At 44.9% G+C, this 21171-nt stretch overlaps 1 protein-coding gene across 1 annotated transcript in view; it reads right to left on the reverse strand.

Annotated features, from left to right (window-relative positions):
- Positions 1-21171, reverse strand: part of TRAPPC12 (trafficking protein particle complex subunit 12) — a 77413-nt gene that overhangs the window by 39528 nt on the left and 16714 nt on the right. Inside the window, exons 3-4 of the mRNA XM_056123101.1 lie at positions 18870-18986; positions 1903-2016 (exon numbers count right to left, since the gene is read on the reverse strand). Of these exons, the coding sequence (XP_055979076.1) occupies positions 1903-2016; positions 18870-18986 (231 nt within the window). The remainder of the gene's footprint in view (positions 1-1902; positions 2017-18869; positions 18987-21171) is intronic.

A 21171-nucleotide genomic window follows, 5' to 3' on the forward strand; every position in this document is an offset into this window, starting at 1 on the left:
ATAAAGAGGTGATCTTTGCAAAGCACAATGCTAGACATTAACCAATAAACAGACAATAAACCCCAAAATACAATATAATCTGCTGGGGGGGAGTGAGTGTGCAGAAATGAATTCTTGGAGAAAGGGGAGACAGGTATGGAGGCAGCTGTGCTGGAGGAAGCCTGGCAGGACAGACTGAGAGAAGGAGGTGATTACAGGGTCACCATAAAGCAAAGAGTATGTGGTGTTAAGTCAGCTCAGAAGAGGTAGAATGCAGAGCATATTCACGATGATGATGGGAAGTCAAATCAGAGTTTGATAATTAAAGATGTATTAGAGATGACCTAATTCAATTTCGCTTTACCTGTGCACAAAAAAAAAGTTCAGAAGGAAGTGGCTGTTCAAAATCACACAGTAAACAGTCAAATTAAAAGATGCGACTCTGGCATGGGGCTGGGGCAGGGGCCTTCAAGCCTGGACTCCTGCTTAAATTGATAAAAACCAAACAATTAGTTATTTGCAGAATTAAAAAGGGGAAAAAAAGAGGCAGGACTCCAACAAAGCTAATACCCTCTTCACTATGCCCTTCAATTTACTGTAAACAGTTTGTTACCACTGCGTTATACTTGACTTGGGGAGCAAGAGGAAGCTTGTCATAGCTTTTGAGCAGGAGAGTGACATGATCATAACTGCGCTTCAACATGCACATGGCAGCAGTGTTTTGGAAGAGTATGAATGGAGAGTGAGGCAACATTTCCACTAAAGTCCTGAGGGGTCAGGTTATGGGTCTCACCATGAAGAAAGAGGCCACCCTGTGACCCTGCCCACCTTGCAGGAGAGATACACTGAGCAACTGCTCTTCATCTCATGCTCGCAGACTGAAAAGGATGGAACACTCTGGAAATAACTTCCGTGCGGGACTCCTCAGGAGTTCCTCCAATATCTCTCCTAGGGTTGGAGAGATCTGAATGTTCCTAGGTAATGTGGCTGAAGGACCTTTATAACTGTACTTCGCATCAGAATGCTATTTTCTGCACATACCCCATCTTTTGGGCTGGAGCAGTAGCACAGTGCGTAGGGCATTTGCCTTGCACGCCGCCGACCCAGGTTCGATTCTTCAGCTCCTCTCGGAAAACCCAGCAAGCTACCAAGAGTATCCCGCCCGTACAGCAGAGCCTGGCAAGCTCCCCATGGCATATTCAATATGCCCAAAACAGTAACATCAAGTCTCACAATGGAGACATTACTGGTGTCCGCTCGAGCAAATCAACAAACAATGGGAGGACAGTGCTACAGTGCAACCCAAACTTTTATTTATTTATTTTAATTTTTTATTAGTGAATCACCGTGGGGTACAGTTACAGACTTACAAACTTTCGTGCTTGCGTTTCAACTACACAATGATCGAGTACCCATCCCTCCACCAGTGCCCATTCTCCACCACCAATGATCCCAATATCTCCCCCACCACCCCCACCTCATCTTCCCCCCACCCACCCCGCCTCTGTGGCAGGGCATTCCCTTTCATTTTCTCCTTCCTTTGCTACCCCATTTTTTAAATTTAAGTGTTAAGGGTTATTCTTAGACCAGGGAGAGCAAACACTCAGTGAGTGGTGGATAGGATGGCCCGCCCGTCCCTGTGAACCTCTCTAGCCGACCTGTCCCTGAACCCCTTCACAGCCTGGCACCACAGCATCCGTGAGAGCTGCTCCTGGGGCCGGCACCCTGGGAACTGTGCTGAGCCACAGGCCTTCCGAGGCTGCCTGGTCACGGGCCAGCGGGAGGAATTTGCGGAGATTACATTTGGGGTATCAAAATCTGTTTTTGTTCTCCCATCGTTCTTTCTGGCAGGAAAGGTCACAAACCCTGTCAGGTCCCCAGATGATGAATTGGGTAACAATTGAGGCACTTAAGGTACTGTACCTGCAGTGAATCCGCCGTGTGGTTGGTCGGCAGCCCACTCTTGCCATAGCCCTGGCCGTGGGCCGTGAGAAGCCGGCCACACAGGTCAACAGCTGCCCTCCAGTTTTTGCAGCTCTGGAAGAGAGTAGGGTACGTCACGTAAAACAGTGGTACTCAGACATGCAGGTGTGGGTGGGGTGGACACAGCTCCATCCACTACGAGTGACAAGGCTGTGGCAGGCAGATGCTGGGCCACGGAGAGTGCCATTTGTCACTGTTGCACGGGCAATTAGGCAAGAAGGGCACGGGGCAGGGGATGAAGATCAAGATGAGCAACTCACAAAAACATTAGGTGGAACAACTGCTAGAATACAGGAAAGAAAATGAGTGCTGGAAAGCTCTCCCACCCCAAAGGGCTACCACGGCAGCAAGGAAATAGCTTGCCATTTTAATACACCGAAGCCCATGATTTAGTTTTATGCTACAAGCTGAAAACATCTGCTTTTTCATTCAATGTTAATTTTTTTAAATTGAGTTACTTTGGTTTATAATACTACTAAGAATGATCCCAATGTCACAGAAGCAATGAACTATATACTTACGGTGGTAGTGGTGGTGCTCAGGATTACTGAAAAATTTTATTTTTAAAACTTTATTTTTTTTCAGTCACATTCATATATGTTTGTTTTGTATATTTTTTCACATTCATATATATATATTTTTTACTTAGTTACAAAGTTATTCATGATTTGATTTGGTTTGATCAGGAATACAATGTTTCAACACTGCTCCCTTACCAGTGTCTACTTCCCCCAACCCCCATTGCTTCTCACCCACCAGTCTGTTGCTATGAAAGGCACTTTTTTTTTTTTTTTTTGCTTTTTGGGTCACACCCAGCAATGCACAGGGGTTACTCCTGGTTCATACATTCAGGAATTACTCCTGGCCCGTGCTCAGGGGACCATATGGGATGCTGGGAATCGAACCCAGGTCAGGTCACATGTAAGGCAAACACCCTACTTGCTGTGCTATCACTCAAGCCCCCTCACTTTTTCTTTTTTTAAAAATTTTAAACCAGTCATCTGTTCTAGGGCACTTGGGCTGTTTCTAGATTTTGGCTATTGTGAACAGTGCTGCAATGAACTAGAACAGATGACTGGTTAAAGAAACTTTGGTACATCTACACAATGGAATACTGTGCAGCTGTTAGGCGAGATAAAGTCATGAAATTTGCTTATAAGTGGATAGGCATGGAGAGTATCATGCTAAGTGAAATGAGTCAGAAAGAGAGGGACAGACATAGAAGGACTGCACTCATTTGTGGAGTATAGAATAACATAATATGAGGCTGACACCCAAGGACAGTAGGTACCAAGGCCAGGAGGACTGCCCCATTGCTGGAAGCCTGCCTCATGAGCAGAGGGGAGAAGATGGAACTGAGAAGGAATCACTAAGAAAAAGATGGTTGGAGGAATCGGTCAGAATGGGAGATGTGTGCAGAAAGTAGATAAAGGACCAAACATGATAACCTCTCAGTGTCTGTATTGCAAACCATAATGCCCAAAAGTAGAGAGAAAGTATGAGGAATACTGTCTGCCATGGAGGCAGGGGGAGGGTGGGGAATACTGGGGGGTGGGTATTACTGGGGATATTGGTGGTGGGGAATGTGCACTGGTGGAGGGATGGGTGTTTGATCATTGTGTGATTGTAACACAAACACTCTTCTCTCTCTCTCTCTCACACACACACACACACACACACACACACACACACACACCCTTATATATAACTTTCTATCTGTATAAAGTTATATATATATAGTTTTGACCCTGTGGTTTACAGTACTGTTGCCCCCTCCTTCTCCTTCTTGAATAATTTTCACTACCCTAGATGGTGCACCCTCTCTGTCCTATCCTCCAGCCCCTACTCAAGTGGCATGTGAAAACTTTTATTTTAAGGAAGCTGCCCCAAAGGTACCCAGGGACCCAGGAAGCAGATGCAGTGATACTCAAGTCTGATAGTGTGAGACTGCACTCAGGTGACCCAGTAGTATTTGGGCCTACCAGGGCCATACCCAGTGGTAGTGGGGGTCGGGCGGGAGAAGGGTGTCATAGGGTACAGGGGTCAAACTCAGGCTCTTGCACATTAAAGGTATATGCTCCAGCCCTTTGTGCTCTCTCCAGACCCTCAAGGGGTGTGTGTGTGTGTGTGTGTGTGCGCGCGCGCGCGCGCGCGTTTCATTAAAGGAATCACAGTGAGACAGTTACAAAATTGTTCATGAATGAGTTTCAGTCCTACAATGTTCCAGCACCCACCCTCAAGATGTGTTTTAATGATGTGATCACCAATGACCAATAGAAGCTTCCTCAGGGAGGAACCTGCTTTTCTGTCTTGTTTTTGTGTGCAGGCATGGATAAACTCATTGAAACTGTATCAGGACACAGGAAGATCAAGAATTTCAGCATGGGGTCAGGCCTTCTGTTCGAGGGTCAGGTGACCTGTCACTCACCCTCCCTGACTACCAGCCTCTCAAGCTTCTTCGGGGCCTCTCAGGGTTCAATCATTCATTGATTTTTACTGAAGAAGATTCCATTAACTGGCTGCACCGAATTTGATTTCCCTAGCCTCCTACTGAAGGACATCTTGGTTGCTTCCAAGTTTTGTCAATTAACAATAAAGCTGCTGTCAACATCTGTGCCCAGGTTTTTATGTGGTCATAAATTTTCAGCTCTTGCTGATAAATACCAAGGACTGTGACTGCTGGTTGGGATGGTGAGAGCAGACATAGTTTTTTTTTTTTTTTTTTAACAAAGCTTTCGGGTTTAAGTCTAGGTCATACAATAATGAAACACCCATCCCTTCACCAGTGCCGATTTTCCATCACCAAAAATCCTAGTACCCCCCATCCCACCCCCCCCCCCCCACTCCCTGTGGGGCAGAGAATTTCAACATTAGTCTCTCTCTACTTTATTACATTCAATATTTTGACACCAGACCCACCATTATTATTTGGGATTTTACCCCAACACTCAGATTTGCCGAAAAGGCAACTGGAGACAATTTGCTTTCTATTGCTGTCATGAATAACATATGATGTCACGCCACCACAGTTGTGGCCACGCAATTCTGGAATTCCAAAATTTTAACAATTAAATCTGGAGATTTTAACAATTAAATTCTGCCCAAACCTGCTGGGTTCCAAGGTTTGTTCCTGAGTCTCTGGGATCTTGGCCGTTAAGCAACTTGATCAGGAGCCGAGAAGGCTGTTTCGTGGGTGGCGACCCGGGGTCTTGTTGGGGCAGGGAGAAAATGGCCAGTTCCACCTCCAGCCCATGAGGCCCCACGTGTCTTGTCACTGCGGGCCCAAACCTGACCAACGGTCTCTAGAGGATGACGGTCACTGAGCCTCCAGGGGGAACAGGCCAAGGCATGAAACCTATTCCCACCTGGGGTGGGCAGGCACCAGTAATCTACTGCGGAGACCGAAAGCATTTCTGCCAAAAGTCTCTGGGTTCCGAGATTTGTTTCTGAGTCTCTTGGATAATGGCCATTAAGCAGCTTGATCAGGAGCCAGAGAGGCCGCTTGTGGGTAGGACTTAGGGTCTCGTTGGGGCAGGGAGGAAAGAGCTGGTTCCACCCCGATCCCATGAGGCCCCGTGTGTGTCCTCACTGCGGGTCCAACCTGACTGTCCAATGGCCTCTGAAGGATGATGGTCATTGAGCTTCCAGGAGGGAGCAGGAGGAGGGATAACACCCTTTCTCCCCTGGGGTGGCCCAGTGACGGTGGCCTACTGCGGGGACCAGATACATTTCTGCCAAAGGCCTCTGGGTTCCGAGATTTGTTTCTGAGTCTCTGGGATCATGGCCCTTAAGCAGTTTGTTCAGGAACCAGAGAGGCCTTGCCTCTCATTATTTAGCTGAGCCGGAGGTGGTTTGTGGGTATGTCTCCCACATACCTAACTTCTGGCCATTTACTTTCTTGGTAAACTTGGGCCCAAGTTGTTGGGATCTGGCCAAAGGTACTGCAGCAGTTTTGGGGTATCTAGAAGTCTGAAGGCACCATCAGGCTGCTGATGCACTTGCCTCACAGGTACAGACTGACCTGCTGGTGGCACCCCCGAGAGCAGACACGGTTTTGTAGGAAAGTGCTGAGATTATCTTTGCTAATGGTTATACCTTTCTGCTTTCACACCAGCAATGGTGACAGTTTTGTGGTGCCGCTTTGTCACCAGGTGTGGTGGTGGTGGTGGTGGTGGTGGTGGTGTTCTGGACCTGGCCATGTCAATAGTGGCACGGTGGTCACTTAGCTGAGGAAGTTCTCAACACTTCCTCTCGTGTATTTTCACGCCTTCTACAGTCTGGCAGCGAGCGCCAGCTACACTCCAGCTAGCAAGCTACAACAAACATAACAGGACAACGCAAATGTGATTTCTTAAAATATATCTTGTGGCGCATTTCCCACCCCTTCTCCCCTCATGATGAGGAGGACTCGCACATATGTAATGCAGCCAGGCTTCCTGCTACTAAAACTGTCCCTCGCCCATATGATGCCTGTGCGCCGTCGTAGACTGTGCTCTTCACTAGCCACTTTGCAGACCTCTGAATAAGCCTGGGAGCAACTGGCCAACTGTGAGACTGAAGCCCGAGCCGCCGTCCCCCAAGCAGTCTAAATTACGAACAAATCGATTGCAAGTAATGTAGGATTTCCATATCCTGGTTGACAGCTTAGAAGTATTTTGGGGCTGGTGAAGATAATTTACTAAATTTATCTTTATACATTTTCACTGGTCGGGAGCCAAAGTAATAACCACTTTATATAATAAAAGTAGCTATGTATATTCTCCATGAATTGCAAATGTGGAAAAGCGAGAGGGGAAAATATTCTGCCGTGTCTGAACCAGTTTGGTGGGTATCCGTCCAGGCAGGTCCAGGGTTCGGGGGCCATGATGGGGCTACAGAACATGAACGTCAAGGCTGTCCTCCCAGGAACTGACTTTACTTGACAGAAACCCCGTGAGCAGGACGGGAGGAGCATGCGTGTGTGAGGAAGCACCTCTGCCCCATGGCCTGAGTGAACGCGGCTCTGGAACCCAGTCCGCTCATCAGTATGGAGATGGCGGCAGTCACAGCAGACACAGCAGTTGCCCAGAGACCAAGAGGCCACAAAGCCTGAGATATTCCCATGTGTCCTGACAGGACATTTGGCTGCCCCAGGCCCAGGCATCATTATTTTAAGAACTGTGGGTGGCCTGCCACAACAGAGGCAGGGTGGGATGGGGGGGTGGGAGGGATACTGGGATCAGTGGTGGTGGAGAATGGGCACTGGTGGAGGGATGGGTACTTGATCATTGTATAACTGAAACCCAAGCACAAAAATTTGTAAATCTACAACTGTACCTCATGGTGTTTCACTAATAAAAATCTAAAACAACAACAACAACAACAACAACAACAACAACAACAAAAGAACTGTGGGTGGCTTGGGGCTGTCCATGATGAGACAGGTCCAGAAACCAAGAGTCTGCTACAGCCGTGGGAGAGAATACTGTTAAGTCCAGTTGAAAGCAAAGTTAGCAAGAAGGTGCCTGGTTCAGGGTTCCCATTTCATTTTTTTGATTTTTTTTTTCTTTTTGGGTCATACCCGGTGATACACAGGGGTGTGACCCACCTGGCTCTGCACTCAGGAATTACCCCTGGTGTTGCGCAGGGGACCATATGGGATACTGGCAATCGAACCCAGGTCAGCCACGTGCAAGGCAAACACCCTACCCACTGTACTATCGCTCCAGCCCCTTATTTATTTTTCTTAATAATGAATTTTCATAAAAGTTGTAGTGGGATAATACATAGAAATAAATACATGGATATATCTACTTCTATATCGAACCCCAAAATAGATATATTTGTTTTTTGTTTTGGGGGCACCTGGCTTACTCCTGGCTCTGTTCAAGGAATCACTCCTGGTAACACACATAGTCCTGGGAACACCTGTAGCCCTGGGGATTAAACGCAGGTCAGGCACAGCAAGGGCAAGTACCTAACCCACTGTACTCTTATTCTGGCCCATTAGAAAAATCTTTTAACTAGAAGAAAGCCCATTCTGTCAGCGCCAGGGTTTAGGAGCCTGGCTATGACTAGGGTGGCCTGCAGCACTGTGGGGTGAAAAGATTGGACCTAGGAGTCCAGGGGAAGGAACAAGTGGGGAGAGTGAAGGGAGAGTGTATGTCCAGGGGGAGAGGGTTTAGAGGAAGAGAAAAGAGGGAGAAGAGGAAGAGGAGGGGAACGGGAGAAGGACAGGAGAAGGGGAGGAGGAATAGGGAGGGGAAGAGACAGCAGGAGGAGGGTGAGGGAAAGGAAGGAGGACAGGGCGTGGGGGGCAGGAGGAAGATGAGGATGAGGCAGACCTAGAGACAACAGAATCACTAGAGATCTCTGTGGGAGATGGTTTGATAGTGGGATAAGATAATGAGTCAGAGTTCCCAAACTCTCAGTGGGGAAGGGAGACACAGCATCCTAGAAGGTAAGAGACAAGCATTTGTTGTGAACATATGCATGTTGTGAACCAATTACTTGGGAATGTTACAGGATCTAGATGGAGACAGGATGTGACTACATGTGAGAAGCAAAGGACAATCTGTACATAAGGTTCCAAAATGCAACCTAGGGAGTCTGGAGGGAAGGGGTAGGAACTGTGTCAGTGGGTGAGAGCTGGCTTTGGGAAGGCAAGGCTTCTAACAGAATGGACCCATTCTCTTCTCTAAACCCAGGGAGCAGGTCTATCACTTTCACAAGCATGACTAGGGTGGAATGTCATAAAAGTGTAGAGCAAATTTGGGAGCTGAATAGTGATTGTTGTACATGTGACCAACTTCAGTTTGATCCCCAACACCCCATATGGACTCCCGAACCCAGCCGGGAGTGATCCCCATGTGCAGAGCCAGGAGTAAGGCCTGAGCAAGACTGGGTGTGGCCCACCCTGCCAAAGAAGGGAGGAAAAAAGTAAAAAGAATTTCAAAGGTATTGCGTGCCACCAAAAGAGGAACTGTTCCACAGTGTTGAAGGGTTACTGGAAGATGGTGGCCCTTAATAATGTGGCAACTGTGCGACACCAAGCTATGATGTTCACGTCAGCAACCTCAACTTTTGTACTGGCAGAGATACGTGTCATGAAAGCATGGAAGAGCAAGCAGGTTTGGTTTTCTGAAAACAGCACTTCCCAGTGCGGCAGGGAGAGGGATAGAGAGCCCTGGATCAGGCAGGAGGGAGGTACACAGCTCACGGTGGTCGGGAGAGGGCTGCTAGGAGCCAGAACCCAAACCAGCAAAACAGTGAGCGCTGCCAGGATCTTTCTGACAACTTGATGCAGTTTTAAAAACTGAAGTGAAATTCCTTCTAAGACAAATGTTGTAATCTGAGGCTTTCGACAAGCACTGAAAGTCCAGTGGTTACTTACAAGTATCTCCCCAAAACTAAATGAGCTCATTCTACCGTCTCAAGTGTTGACTGAAATATATTTAACATATACTTAAAACACATACGCAACATATGACAGACTAGAAACTAATGGCATCCTTTGCCATAAGTTAAACTCATGATCAAACACTTTTTTGATGAGTATGGACCTTTTTCTAATTCTTTTGGGGTTTACAATCTAAGCAACAAGGACCAGGAGCTGGAAGATTGCTGAAGCAGTCTGTTGAATTGAGAAGGACAGGCTCAATTTAATATGGTGTGGAGGGCATGAGAGAGGACAACCCAGTAAATTGCAGGTCTTGACTAGGCTATGGGAGCCACATCCGTGAATGGAGACACTACAGGAGAACTTCAGGCTGGGTTGTGAGTGCCAGTGGGAATGGTCCTGATGCAGGGGCACCTTTTAAACACCCACACAGCTGACACACAGGAAGCTACTTCAACAATGCAAGTGGGAATCGTGGCCCTCCTTAATTGCAGAAAACACATGGGCATGACAAAGAAAAATAAAGCCGACAGTGAACAATGATATGCTCTTGTGTGTGGGAACTACTCATCTTTAACTCATTATCCTGAGTCCTTTTTCACTTGAAACTTTCCCATCTTTGAAAACATTTTCTTAGAACCTGATTTTTCATCGCTGTAAAAGAGCTGGCACAAATATAGACACATTCTCAGTTGGGCAACAGAGGCCGAGGGGAAAGAAACTTGGTTCTTTAGGGAGTAGGATGATTAATGGTCCTCTGAAGGTCAGCCCTACTCAGCAAGCAGACAGGTTTTCACATCCTGGCTGTCTACCTCATCCACTCGGGTCCCACATGGAGGCTGCAAAGGGGACCGCCTCACCTCATCTCTGACTTGGAATGCTTGTAATACAGGAACCAAATGAGTGCTTGTTGAAATAATATCTTTTAAAACCAAATATCAAGTATAAGTTACTACTAGGTACAGCACTGAAAGCATAAACCAAGAGGCTTTTTCCTGAAAAAATAAAGGGGGGGGGGGGGTTGAGTGGGTGGACTTGAGCTTGGAGATAAGGAACCGCTAGAAGCAGTATCACTTCCAAAGAGAACCACGTGGGATCTATTTGACAGACTCCAGAGGAAGACTAAAAAGTGTGTAGGTGCAAAAACACACAGATAGGAAGATATGATGATGAATAAGAATATATGGTCAACAATAAATATCTCAACCAAATATTTTAAGCAGCAAAAATTCCTATTTTATTCTCCATTCATTATGTAGAGACACTAACCCCCTAATAAAACATTTAAATGTATAATAGAATTATCTGCAAGTACTGTGCAAGAACGAATCTCCATAAATGTTTTAACATAGTAGAATATATCATATAGAAAGCTTCAGCTCTTACCAAGGCTTCATACTTTAAGATGTGCTTTTAAATTTCAAACTAGATCACTACTATTAAAAAAGGAAGCAAAAAGCTCTCTTTTTCTTTTCTTCTTTTTTTTTTTAGTAATGTAAATCTCTTAAAAGTGGCTTCTTTCCTAACTGAACGTAGAGAACAGAAATGTTTATGTTCCAATAAAATTGTCCCAGAGATGACTGAAAGATAAGCTGGATATAATTGTCACTATTGACTGAGTATTCCATTATTAGGCTAGGCAATTTTCTGATTAATATCAGTGCTCTCCAAATGAGATGCAGTCATATCTGAGGAAACTCAGACTAACCTGACAGCCAATTTTCTCAGAGTCAGGCCGACCTAATTCCTGCAGACAATCCTTAACACCAAACAGCATATGGCAGGGAGTATGGAAACCTCCTCGCCACCGACTTGGCAGCCTGCTGGCGACACTAACAACACATGGCAGCAAGCCTGGACGCCTTCTCTGCATCTTCCTGGCAGTCTTCTGGGGAAACAATGAGCCTGGGAGGAGAGGTGAGGACTAGGCTCCCGCTCAGACTGCATCCTCTTCCTTGGGGGCCGGGGAGGGACTCTCCTCCTGCCACTCAAGACAGGAGACGGCTCCGAAAAGTAACTAAGATCCAGCGTGGACAGGGTCTATCTTCTGGTGTGAGAGTCTGGCCTAAGAGGTCGAAGGCACAGACAGTGAGCGTTTCCTTGTTTGACAACTCTTTCCTAGTCATACAAGCTCATAAGCAGGAGATTATTTTTCTAGCCTTTTAAAAAAACCTCCAGTTTTCTGATGGTCTCTTTCACTTAGCGGACGTGCCTAAGATCAGGGCTTCTCTGTTAACAGAAGAACGCTGGCGGAGAGCAGAGTTGGCCCGTCCTCTCCCTCTCTCTGCTCTGATACCTGAGCAATGCGCCAGGTCAGGTCTGCGGGAGGGGCTGAAGTGGACCAAGGCATTCGATCAAGTGGATCAAGGTGACCCAACCCAGCACGTGTTCTTCCTTCACTAAGCTTAGCTGTGCTCTCCCAATATTCTAAAAGAGCCACTGCTCCCCACTGCCTGCTACATAAAAAAATCCTTGCTTTTCCCCCCAGAGAATTATAATTCCCCCCAAAACTATCATTATTAAATTCTTAGGAAAGAAAATGCACTTAGAGAAATGTGGGGGGAATAGAGAAGCACTTAGAGAATCTAGGAGAATGCACTTAGAGAAATGTGCAGACAAGAAGACAGAAAGAGAGAGAGAGAGAGAGAGAGAGAGAGAGAGAGAGAGAGAGAGAGAGAAAGAGAGAGAAAAGAGAAGAGGGGAGAGAGAGAGAGTAAGAGAGAGAGGGAGGAAGGTGTTCAAAAGACATCAGGGGTCTCACCAGAGGAAAAAGCAGTTATTTTTTATCTCATTCTTTTCTCTTTGGAGGGTGTGATTGTGTGTGTGTGGCGGGGGGAGTTGGCTGGGGGGGGGGGGGGGGTTGGGCCATGCCCTGTGGTGCTCAGAGGTTCCAGGTTCCTCCCAGCTCAGTTCTTGGACACTGCGTGTGGCCATGTGGTGGTGCTCAGGCGACTGTGTGGTGTTGGGGATAAAGCCCAGCTCTCTCCCATGCAAAGCCCGTGCTCCAGACCTTTAATTTATCCCTATGGCCCTTATTTCATGGTTTTCTACCTTCCAGTTTCCCTTTTCTGTGCTTCTCCTCCATTTTTAATCCTAGACATCAAATATTTAGTGGAAAAAAAAGTAATTTTAAGGACTAGAGATGTATGAGAGATGTATGCTACTGACCCCAGTATGATCACGGTTGGGGGTGTACTGGGTAATCCCCAACACCCAGGGCTGAACAGCACTACATTCTTGGGCCCTCACATTCAAATACTGGTCTGGCTGGCTGGGAATTGCTGGGAGGGACCACCAGGCTACATGATCACCACTTAAGGACACACTGCTGGGGCCTGAGCAATGCAGCGGGTAGGACTTTTGCCTCACATGAGGCCAACCTGGGTGCGGTCCCCGACAACCCATATGGTTCTCTGAGCACCACCAGGAGTAATTCCTGAGCACAGAGCCAGGAGTAACCCCTGAGCATCACTGGGTGTGACCCCCAAAAAGCGAAAGAAAGAAAGAAAGAAAGAAAGAAAGAAAGAAAGAAAGAAAGAAAGAAAGAAGGAAAGAAAGAACACACTGCCCCCTACCCTTTTATTGCTTTTTGGGTCACATCTAGCGATGCTCAGGGGTTACTCCTGGCTCTTCATTCAGGAATTACTCCTGGTGGTGCTGGGATGCCGGGGATCAAACCTGGGTCAGACTCATGCAAGGCAAACACACTACCCGCTGTGCTATCACTCCAGCCTGCCCCCCCATTTTTAAAATAATTAAAATTCAAAGTAAACCATGAGAGTTGGGATGTAACTCAGCTGGTAGGGCACATACTTCGCATATGCAAAGGAGTTGAGTTCACTCCTTGGCACCCCACCCCTAGCACAGCTGAGAGTAGCCCTGCTGAACCTTAAGGACGGGCAGGGAATACTCACCCTCTAGATAAGACAACAGTATCTATGTACAACTGGGCTCTGAGAAGGAAATCTTACATGATACTCCCATATCATAGAGAATTCTACTAATCAAGTCAGTGTGATTATAGAAAAAGATCTACATTTAAATAAGTATTGCTTTTCTTTTCAACTAGGAAATAAGATATATTTGAAAAATTAAACATAGGTATTCAACAACTTCTTTTTTTGAGAAAAAGAGTCCAATAAAAATCACTCAAGTAACTAATAGTATGTACATAACTTTTCCCATCTACAGCTCAAAGGGAATCATTAACTCTATATATGATAGCATTAAAGTGATTAAAATGTCCTTCTCTGCAGGCTATGACATTCATTTTCCTGTAAATTACAATCCTAGAATACTCTGACATTACTTAGGAAAATACATTTAGAAATTTTTGCCTTGTCTTAAAAATGATAGGAATTATTTTAGGACATAATTAAAATATCATGGCAAGGTAATGGTCTAATGATCTTTTCTCATAAATAGAGTTTCTGCCTTAAATAAATAACCGGGTTAGAGTTGTTCCTAAAATCTTTAGTCTTTCAGGTATGTCCAGTATAAGGGGTAAGGGGAGACTAACCTTTGCATGTATTTATTAATACTGGGAATAATGAAAGAAGGTAAGAAGAGGACTTGTGGAGCAAAGTGGTTGTAATTACTGTGAACAGTTCTGTATGTACTTTTAAAATTCACCATCAAATAGTGTCATACTTCAAGTACAGCTTACTACTCATGATGTATTATAGCATTTTTTAGGGGATACTCAGGGGCCCGGGGGCCTACCACAGGGGCAGCTCACTACTAGGTCCCAAGAATGGGGACCTACTTGGGCCCTGCTGAGCCAGCACCACCATCCTCTGCAGTGCCTGAGCAGTGGGGCATGCAATATAGGGGTTAGAACACAGATCCTGGAACATCCAAAGCATCCCTACTTGAGCTATCTTGCCAGTCACCAGGTTAGAGCAGGTTTGCTTTGTTTTGGGGGCCAGCGGTGCTCAGGGATGTGGGGGTTCCTCTTGGCAGTGCTCGTGAGGCAGCGCTGAGGACTGAAGCTGGGCATCCCAAATATAAAAGATGTGCTCCAGGCTCTTAGGCCATCTCTCCTGCCCCTATAGTATATAGTTGTTGTTGCTGTATTTCCCCCCCCCCCCCCAAAGGCCAAAAAGAGAAAGGACAACAAAACTCTTTAGCATGAAAGAACCTACTTCTAAGTTTCAGACGGCCATAAAGATAATTACCTTTTAGGGTCTCGAATTTTATTAGCAACTAATAAAGTATACAGGTATTTGAAAATTAGCTTTTCTCCCTACCATTAAAAAACAATACTTCCCTATCTTTCCTCCCCAAAGCTTCAATCACAGGAATAATTCTAGAATAATTTAGTGAAATGGACTCAATGAAATGGTTGTTATTTACTAAAAATGAAATCTTAATCAGCTTAAGCAAAAGTCTGATAAACACTTAAACAAGTGATTCTTACTTAAGTTTTTGAGGACACACAGTTTTGTAAGTATGAAAGAAGATGCTGATTTAAAAAAAAAAAAAGGCAGTAGTGTGGCATACAATTTTCAGTGGTTCCCAGACCACCAAAAGTATATATGCATCTTGGGGCTGGAGTGATAGCACAGCGGGTAGGGCGTTTGCCTTGCATGCGGCCCACCCGGGTTTGATTCCCAGCATTCCATATGGTCTCCCGGGCACCGCCAGGGGTAATTCCTGAGTGCATGAGCCAGGAGTAACCTCTGTGCATTTCCGGGTGTGACCCAAAAAGGAAAAAAAAAAGTATCTATGCATCTCAAAATAGACTCAGGAGAATCTTATTTGTCTATTGTCTTACATATGCAAGGCAAGTGATTTACCACTGGACTATGTTCCTGGTAAAACAAGCAAAAGATCAGAGGTGAAAGAAAGCTAACAAGACACAAGAACTGAAAGGAAATTCTGAGTGTCTGGAATTCTTGTTCTTCCATTTTATTACAAACTAGGAAGGTCCCATCTCAGCGAGAGGGAGTGAGCACTCGTATCTGTTGCAGGCCATATCCTCCTGATCCTGGTGGAGGATCTTCCCTCGGGTTCCTTGGGGCCCTTTCTCTGGTTCTATGCTACATTGCTCTCAGGCCCTCTGGATCCTCCTGGCTCAGCTGGGCTGCTTGCCCAAGAGCTCTGGGTGGCCAGGGACTGCAGCCTCAAGTGTCCTGTGCACTGCAGCTTTAAATAGTCACAAAATTAAGAATAGTGAATATGTCTGAACTCAGGATACCTCGTCAGTTAAGAAGGAACATTTTGTTCTTTGGCTAAATGCTACTGCGCAAACAAAGGAAAAACTCAACTTTCCTGTCTTGACTCTAGACTTTTCTCTCTCTCCAAGACTGCTGCCTCCTGGTGATATTTCTAATACTTCTATCCTGCTACTGTGTGGATGTTGGGGTACTGTAAAAAAACCAACCAAACCAACTAACAAAACAAAAAACTATTATACTACTCTGACTTTTACTACACACACTCAGTACAATCAAGTCACCCACACACACATCAATGCCTATCTCTACATAGGAGACTCAAACTTATGCTTTCCCCAAACAGACCTTTTGAAAGTTCCATTTCCCCTTTTTACTGAGTTTACAGACTCACTGTCTCTTCTGACTGAAAGGAGCTGCAAAGTTAAAGCCTCAATAAATTTTTTACCTCTTAACTATCACAGGTGGAGGAACTGAAACTTGCTTGAAAAGTATGAGATCTGAAGGCTTTCCCAAAGTCACAAATGAGACAAATAAGAAGGCAAACGCTTAAAGAAGAGAAGCAGGAAAAGCCATTGATTTATTTACTTTTGTTTGGGGCCAACGATGCTCTGGGATCACTCCTGGTGGGGTGAGGGGGACCAAATGGGATGCGAGAGATCAAACCCAGGCGGCTGCATGCAAGGCAAGCACCATACCAGCTGTACTATCTCTCTGTCCCCAGACACTATCTTTTAAAGGTTGAAAGCTAACACATCTGCAGATTACTCACTGGTCTGCTGTATGTGTACAGATGTGATTCTGAAGAGCAAGCAGTCAGGGTGTACATGGAATTTCAAGTCAAGAGCTTTATACAGCCAGTCAGATACATTCCCAAAGCCAAGTACCTCCACACATCCACTCAACAGTGTGCCCCTCTGCTTATGTTAAGATATAAGAGGATGGTTTTACTTAATTCACAGCACACAAACCAGCTAGAAACCTTGGAGGAATGATTCTCGAATACAAAAATGAGTGGAAGCTAACAAAGGAAGAATAGGATTTGAGATGTGGTTATGTCTGATAGTATTTCCAGATGGCTACAATAATATTTTCTTTTTGGGGGTCACAACCGGCAATGCTCAGAGCTTACGTATGGTTCTGTGCTCAGGGATTACGCTTGATGGGCACTATACAGAATGCAGAGGATAGAACCTGAATTGGCTAAACAACTTTTTCCTCCCTTCCTTTCTTCCTTCCTTCCTTCCTTCCTTCCCTCCCTCCCTCCCTCCCTCCCTCCCTCCTTCCTTCCTTCCTTCCTTCCTTCCTTCCTTCCTTCCTTCCTTCCTTTTTCTTTCTCTCTTTCCCTCTCTCTCTCCCTCCCACTCTCCTTTCTCTCTTTCTCTTTCTCTCTCTCTTTCTTTCTTTTTTTGTGGGGGGCACAGCTCGCAGTGCTCAGGGCTTATTCCTGGCTCTGCACTCAGGAATCATTTCTGGCAGTGCACAAATAGGGGACCAAATAGGGTGTTGGGGATAGAACCAGGTCGGCTGTGTGTAAGGCAAATGCCTTACCTGCTGTACCATCTCTCTAGCCCCATGAACAACAATATTTTCATGATTATCTTCTGATATTTTTCCCTTAAAAGTAAGTAAGCCAATGTGATTAATGCTCTCCAACAGATAATACATTCATTAGAAACAAATCAACATGCATAGTGTCAGCAATTAATAATAATAAAATATATGCATGCTATTTAAAAGTTTAACAATGTTTAGAAACATAGGCATTCAATATTAAAATCATATCAAATAGTCAAAACAGGGTATTGAAAAAATTAATTGTCACAAAGCTTTTATTCTGCCCCTGGATAGTACTGTTATGAGTAAGTTATCACTGTTACTAAGTAGAGATAAAATATGTACTGCTAAAATAAAAAAGATTACAAGGATGTCCACACCCATTTAATTGCCATGACCCTTGAAAAGCTCAAAAAGAACAGAAAAAGTAAAAAAAAAAAATCACTGTCATGGATAGACCTGTATTTTTAGCTGGCATTAAGATGAAAACAAATGTGTTCTCTTAGTTATTTTGGAGAAAGCCTCTGTTCTAAGACCAAGAGTGAGAGTAAGTTTGAAAGACTTAGGCTTCCAAATAGTTTTTGAGGTTCAAACCATATAACCCTATGAAACAAAGGTTTTGAACTAAAATGATAAAATAAAATTTATGGTAAAAACTAATTGAGTGAATTATTCATAACAAGCAAAATCATATAAATTATTTGGGGCCGCAACGGGGGCCGGCTTGGGTAGTGGTTGGGAAAATTGGATATAATGGTGGTGGGAAGGTATAATGGTGGTAGGATTGGTGTTGGAATATTGAATATAATAAACCATTGGGAACAGCTTTATAAAAATAAAGTTAAATAGGCATTGTAGCACTGTCACTGCCCTCCCATTGTTCATCGATTTGCTCGAGCGTGCACCAGTAACGTCTCCATTGTGAGACTTGTTGTTACTGTTTTGGCATATCGAATATGCCATGGGGAGCTTGCCAGGCTCTACCATGTGGGCGGGATACTCTTGGTAGCTTGCCGGGCTCTTCAAGAGGGGTGGAGGAATCAAACCCGGGTTGGCCATGTGCAAGGCAAACAAACGCCTTACCCGCTGTGCTATCATTCCGCCCAAAGTTAAATTAAAAAAATAAAAAAGATTAAAGAATTAAAATAAAATTTTACTTATCTCAGGGTCGGAGAAATAGTATGGGGGGAGGGAGGCAATGTGCTTCCCTTAGTCATGGCCCAATCTGGTTTTCTGGTTTGATCCCTGCTACTGCATTTGGTACCCTAAACAGCTCCAGGAGTGATCTTTGAACACAGAGTTAAAAGTTTGCTCTGAGCAAAGGCACTGGGTGCACCCAATGTAAAACAAAAATAACGACCAACTTTGTGTCTCTAGTTAATGTGTTTGGTATTTATTTGGTACACCTTTAATCGATGTATATGCAGCTTCAACTAATGCCAACTAATTAAAACAATGGCTGTTTGTGGGTCCGGGATTTTGTTCAGTGCTCGAGCAAGTGTCTTGCATTCGTTGTGTGAGGCCCTGGGTTCCATCCACAACACCATAAACAACAAACAAACAAGAAAATGTTTAAAATAATGACTTTTAAACTAACTGGTTTGAAACTTAAGTTAAAAGTATAACAATTTTGCAGCATAGGGCTGGTATCTAATCCAACAAAATTCTATTTATGTGCAAAGGCTTTGGATAATATATTCAAAGCAATTAACTCGAGGAAAAATACTGAAAATACTATGAGGGGAGACAGGACTTATCAAAAAAAAATACTGAAGATCAAATATATTTTTACTTACAATTAGCTGCTTCAGTCCAACAAAAGATTGTTCTACTGAGTTGGCATTTAAGACCTGTCTCTTTGCTGCAGCCTTTTCACCCAGGAAGCGAAGCATTAAGTCTTTAACGGCATCTCCCTTGAAAGAATATAAGAAAAATATGTCAAGACAATAAAATGTTAATTAAACTCAGCTAACCATAACCCATAACTAACCAGAATTTCTTTTTTCTCCATTGGTGTGTGGAGGTAAAAATGCTATGATTACAGTACAGCAAAACTTCAATTAACCAGGCACTAAAGTATCGTGGATGTTAATATAATGTGTAGTTTAGGAGTATCCTCTGGTTTGAAGAGGAAGTGGTAATTGACCGTCACTCGTCCAAGACTCACCTAAGAGGCTCACCAAGTCAGGAGTGAGTGGCTTAGAGAATGTGAGATGACATGCTGGGGACGGAGGCTGGGGCATGCTGGCCTGAGAAGAGCTTTTCTTAGGAGACACCCCCCACCCTTCCCATCCCCAATCTATCAGATGGCCTGGGCATGAGCCACCTGTCTTCCTTCCCAATGCTATGTCCACTCCCCAGCCCCAGGTAAATGGAGGGTGCCTTCCCCAAGGTCCCTCACAGTCAGCTCGGCAGGTCGTCCAGCCACAGGAGTTAAGGCGGGCTCAGGCTGTGGCCAGAGAAGAGTCCTTATGAGCCTCAGCACAGGAAATATCAACCTTACACCCTAGCTCTGAGGGTGGAATCAGAGGTTTCCAAAGTTATGTGGCCTACTTCTCCCTTTCTAGAAAATAGAAACAACAACAGATATCATCGCACACCACAGAGACCGGCACACATTCAAAAAAACTAAAGCAACCAGTGCTGGTGTGGATGTCGGGAAAAAGGGACACTCTTTCACTGTTGGTAGGAATGCCCACTAGTACAGCCTTTCTGGAAAACAATATGGACAGTCCTTCAAAAACTAGAAATTGAACTTCCATATTATCCTGCAATACCACTTCTGGGAATATATCCCGAGGATGCAAAAAAGCACAGTAGAAATGACATCTGTACCTCTATGTTCATTGCAGCACTGTTCACAATAGCCAAAATCGGGAAACAACCCAAGTGCCCTACAACAGATGACTAGTTAAAGAAACTATGGTACATTTACACAATGGAATACTATGCAGCTGTTAGGAGAGATGAAGCCATTAACTTTGCTTATAAATGGATAGATATGGAGAGTATCATGCTAAGTGAAAAGAGTCAGAAAGAGAGGGACAGACATAGACGAACTGCACTCATTTGTTGAGTATAAAACAACATAATATGAGGCTGACATCTAAGGATAGTAGATACACGGGACAAATAGATTGCTTCATAGCTGGAAACCTGCCTCATGAGCAAAGGGGAGAAGGCAGCTGGAATAGAGAAAGGATCACTAAGAAAATGATGGCTGGAGGAATCGGTCGGGATGAGAGATGTGTGTCGAAAGTAGATAATGGACCAAACATGATGACCTCTCAGTGTCTATATTGCAAACCATAATGCCCCAAAGTAGAGAGAGTATGGGGAATACTGTTTGCCATGGAGGCAGGTGGAGGGTGGGAAACGGGGGGTATACCAGGGATATTAGTGGTGGGGAATGTGCACTGGTGCAGGAATGGGTGTTTGATCATTGTGTGATTATAACCCAAACATGAAAGCTTGTAACTATCTCACGGTGATTCAATAAAATTAAAACACAAAAAACAAACAACAACAACAACAACAAAAACCCAGCAGCCCAGGGAGCATTAGCCTGGCTTTCAGCCAATAGCAGTGAACTCAGGTGGCAACTGGGTGCCATCCTTGGGTGAGGATAAAGGGGCATCGGCATGGATATTTCCCCTGTACAGACTTCATGACTGTCCCAGGTCCCTTCCAAACATTCCCCTCCCTTTGTTGGTGGAGAATCAGGGCATGACAGTAGTCCTACTCAGATGGAATGTTTCTTTAATTGTTTAGTAACCTCCAAAATGGTGACAGTATTACAGCCCTTCACTGTCTCCACACCGCTCCCCCCCCACCCCCCCGGTTCCCTACAGAGCAGGAGAGAGGAAGGTTGCTGCCATTGTCCACTAACCCCTCTGCTGCAGAAGGGAAGGTGACAGCTGGTGGCAGTGGAGAATTCTAGGCCACATCTGCTTCTGCCCTGGATCTGAGGCTAATGCTCAGAGGTCAAGTCATACAAGTGACCCCAGGGCCAAGACTGAGAAGCCGCATTCCCCTGATTTTCCTTTCTGAGGGAAAGGTACAATGCTTCAAATGCCAGGGCCACAGAAGTGGCTAAGC

This window comes from Sorex fumeus, unplaced genomic scaffold (genome assembly GCF_029834395.1).
Source record: "Sorex fumeus unplaced genomic scaffold, SorFum_2.1 ptg000006l, whole genome shotgun sequence".
Classification (NCBI taxonomy): domain Eukaryota; kingdom Metazoa; phylum Chordata; class Mammalia; order Eulipotyphla; family Soricidae; genus Sorex; species Sorex fumeus.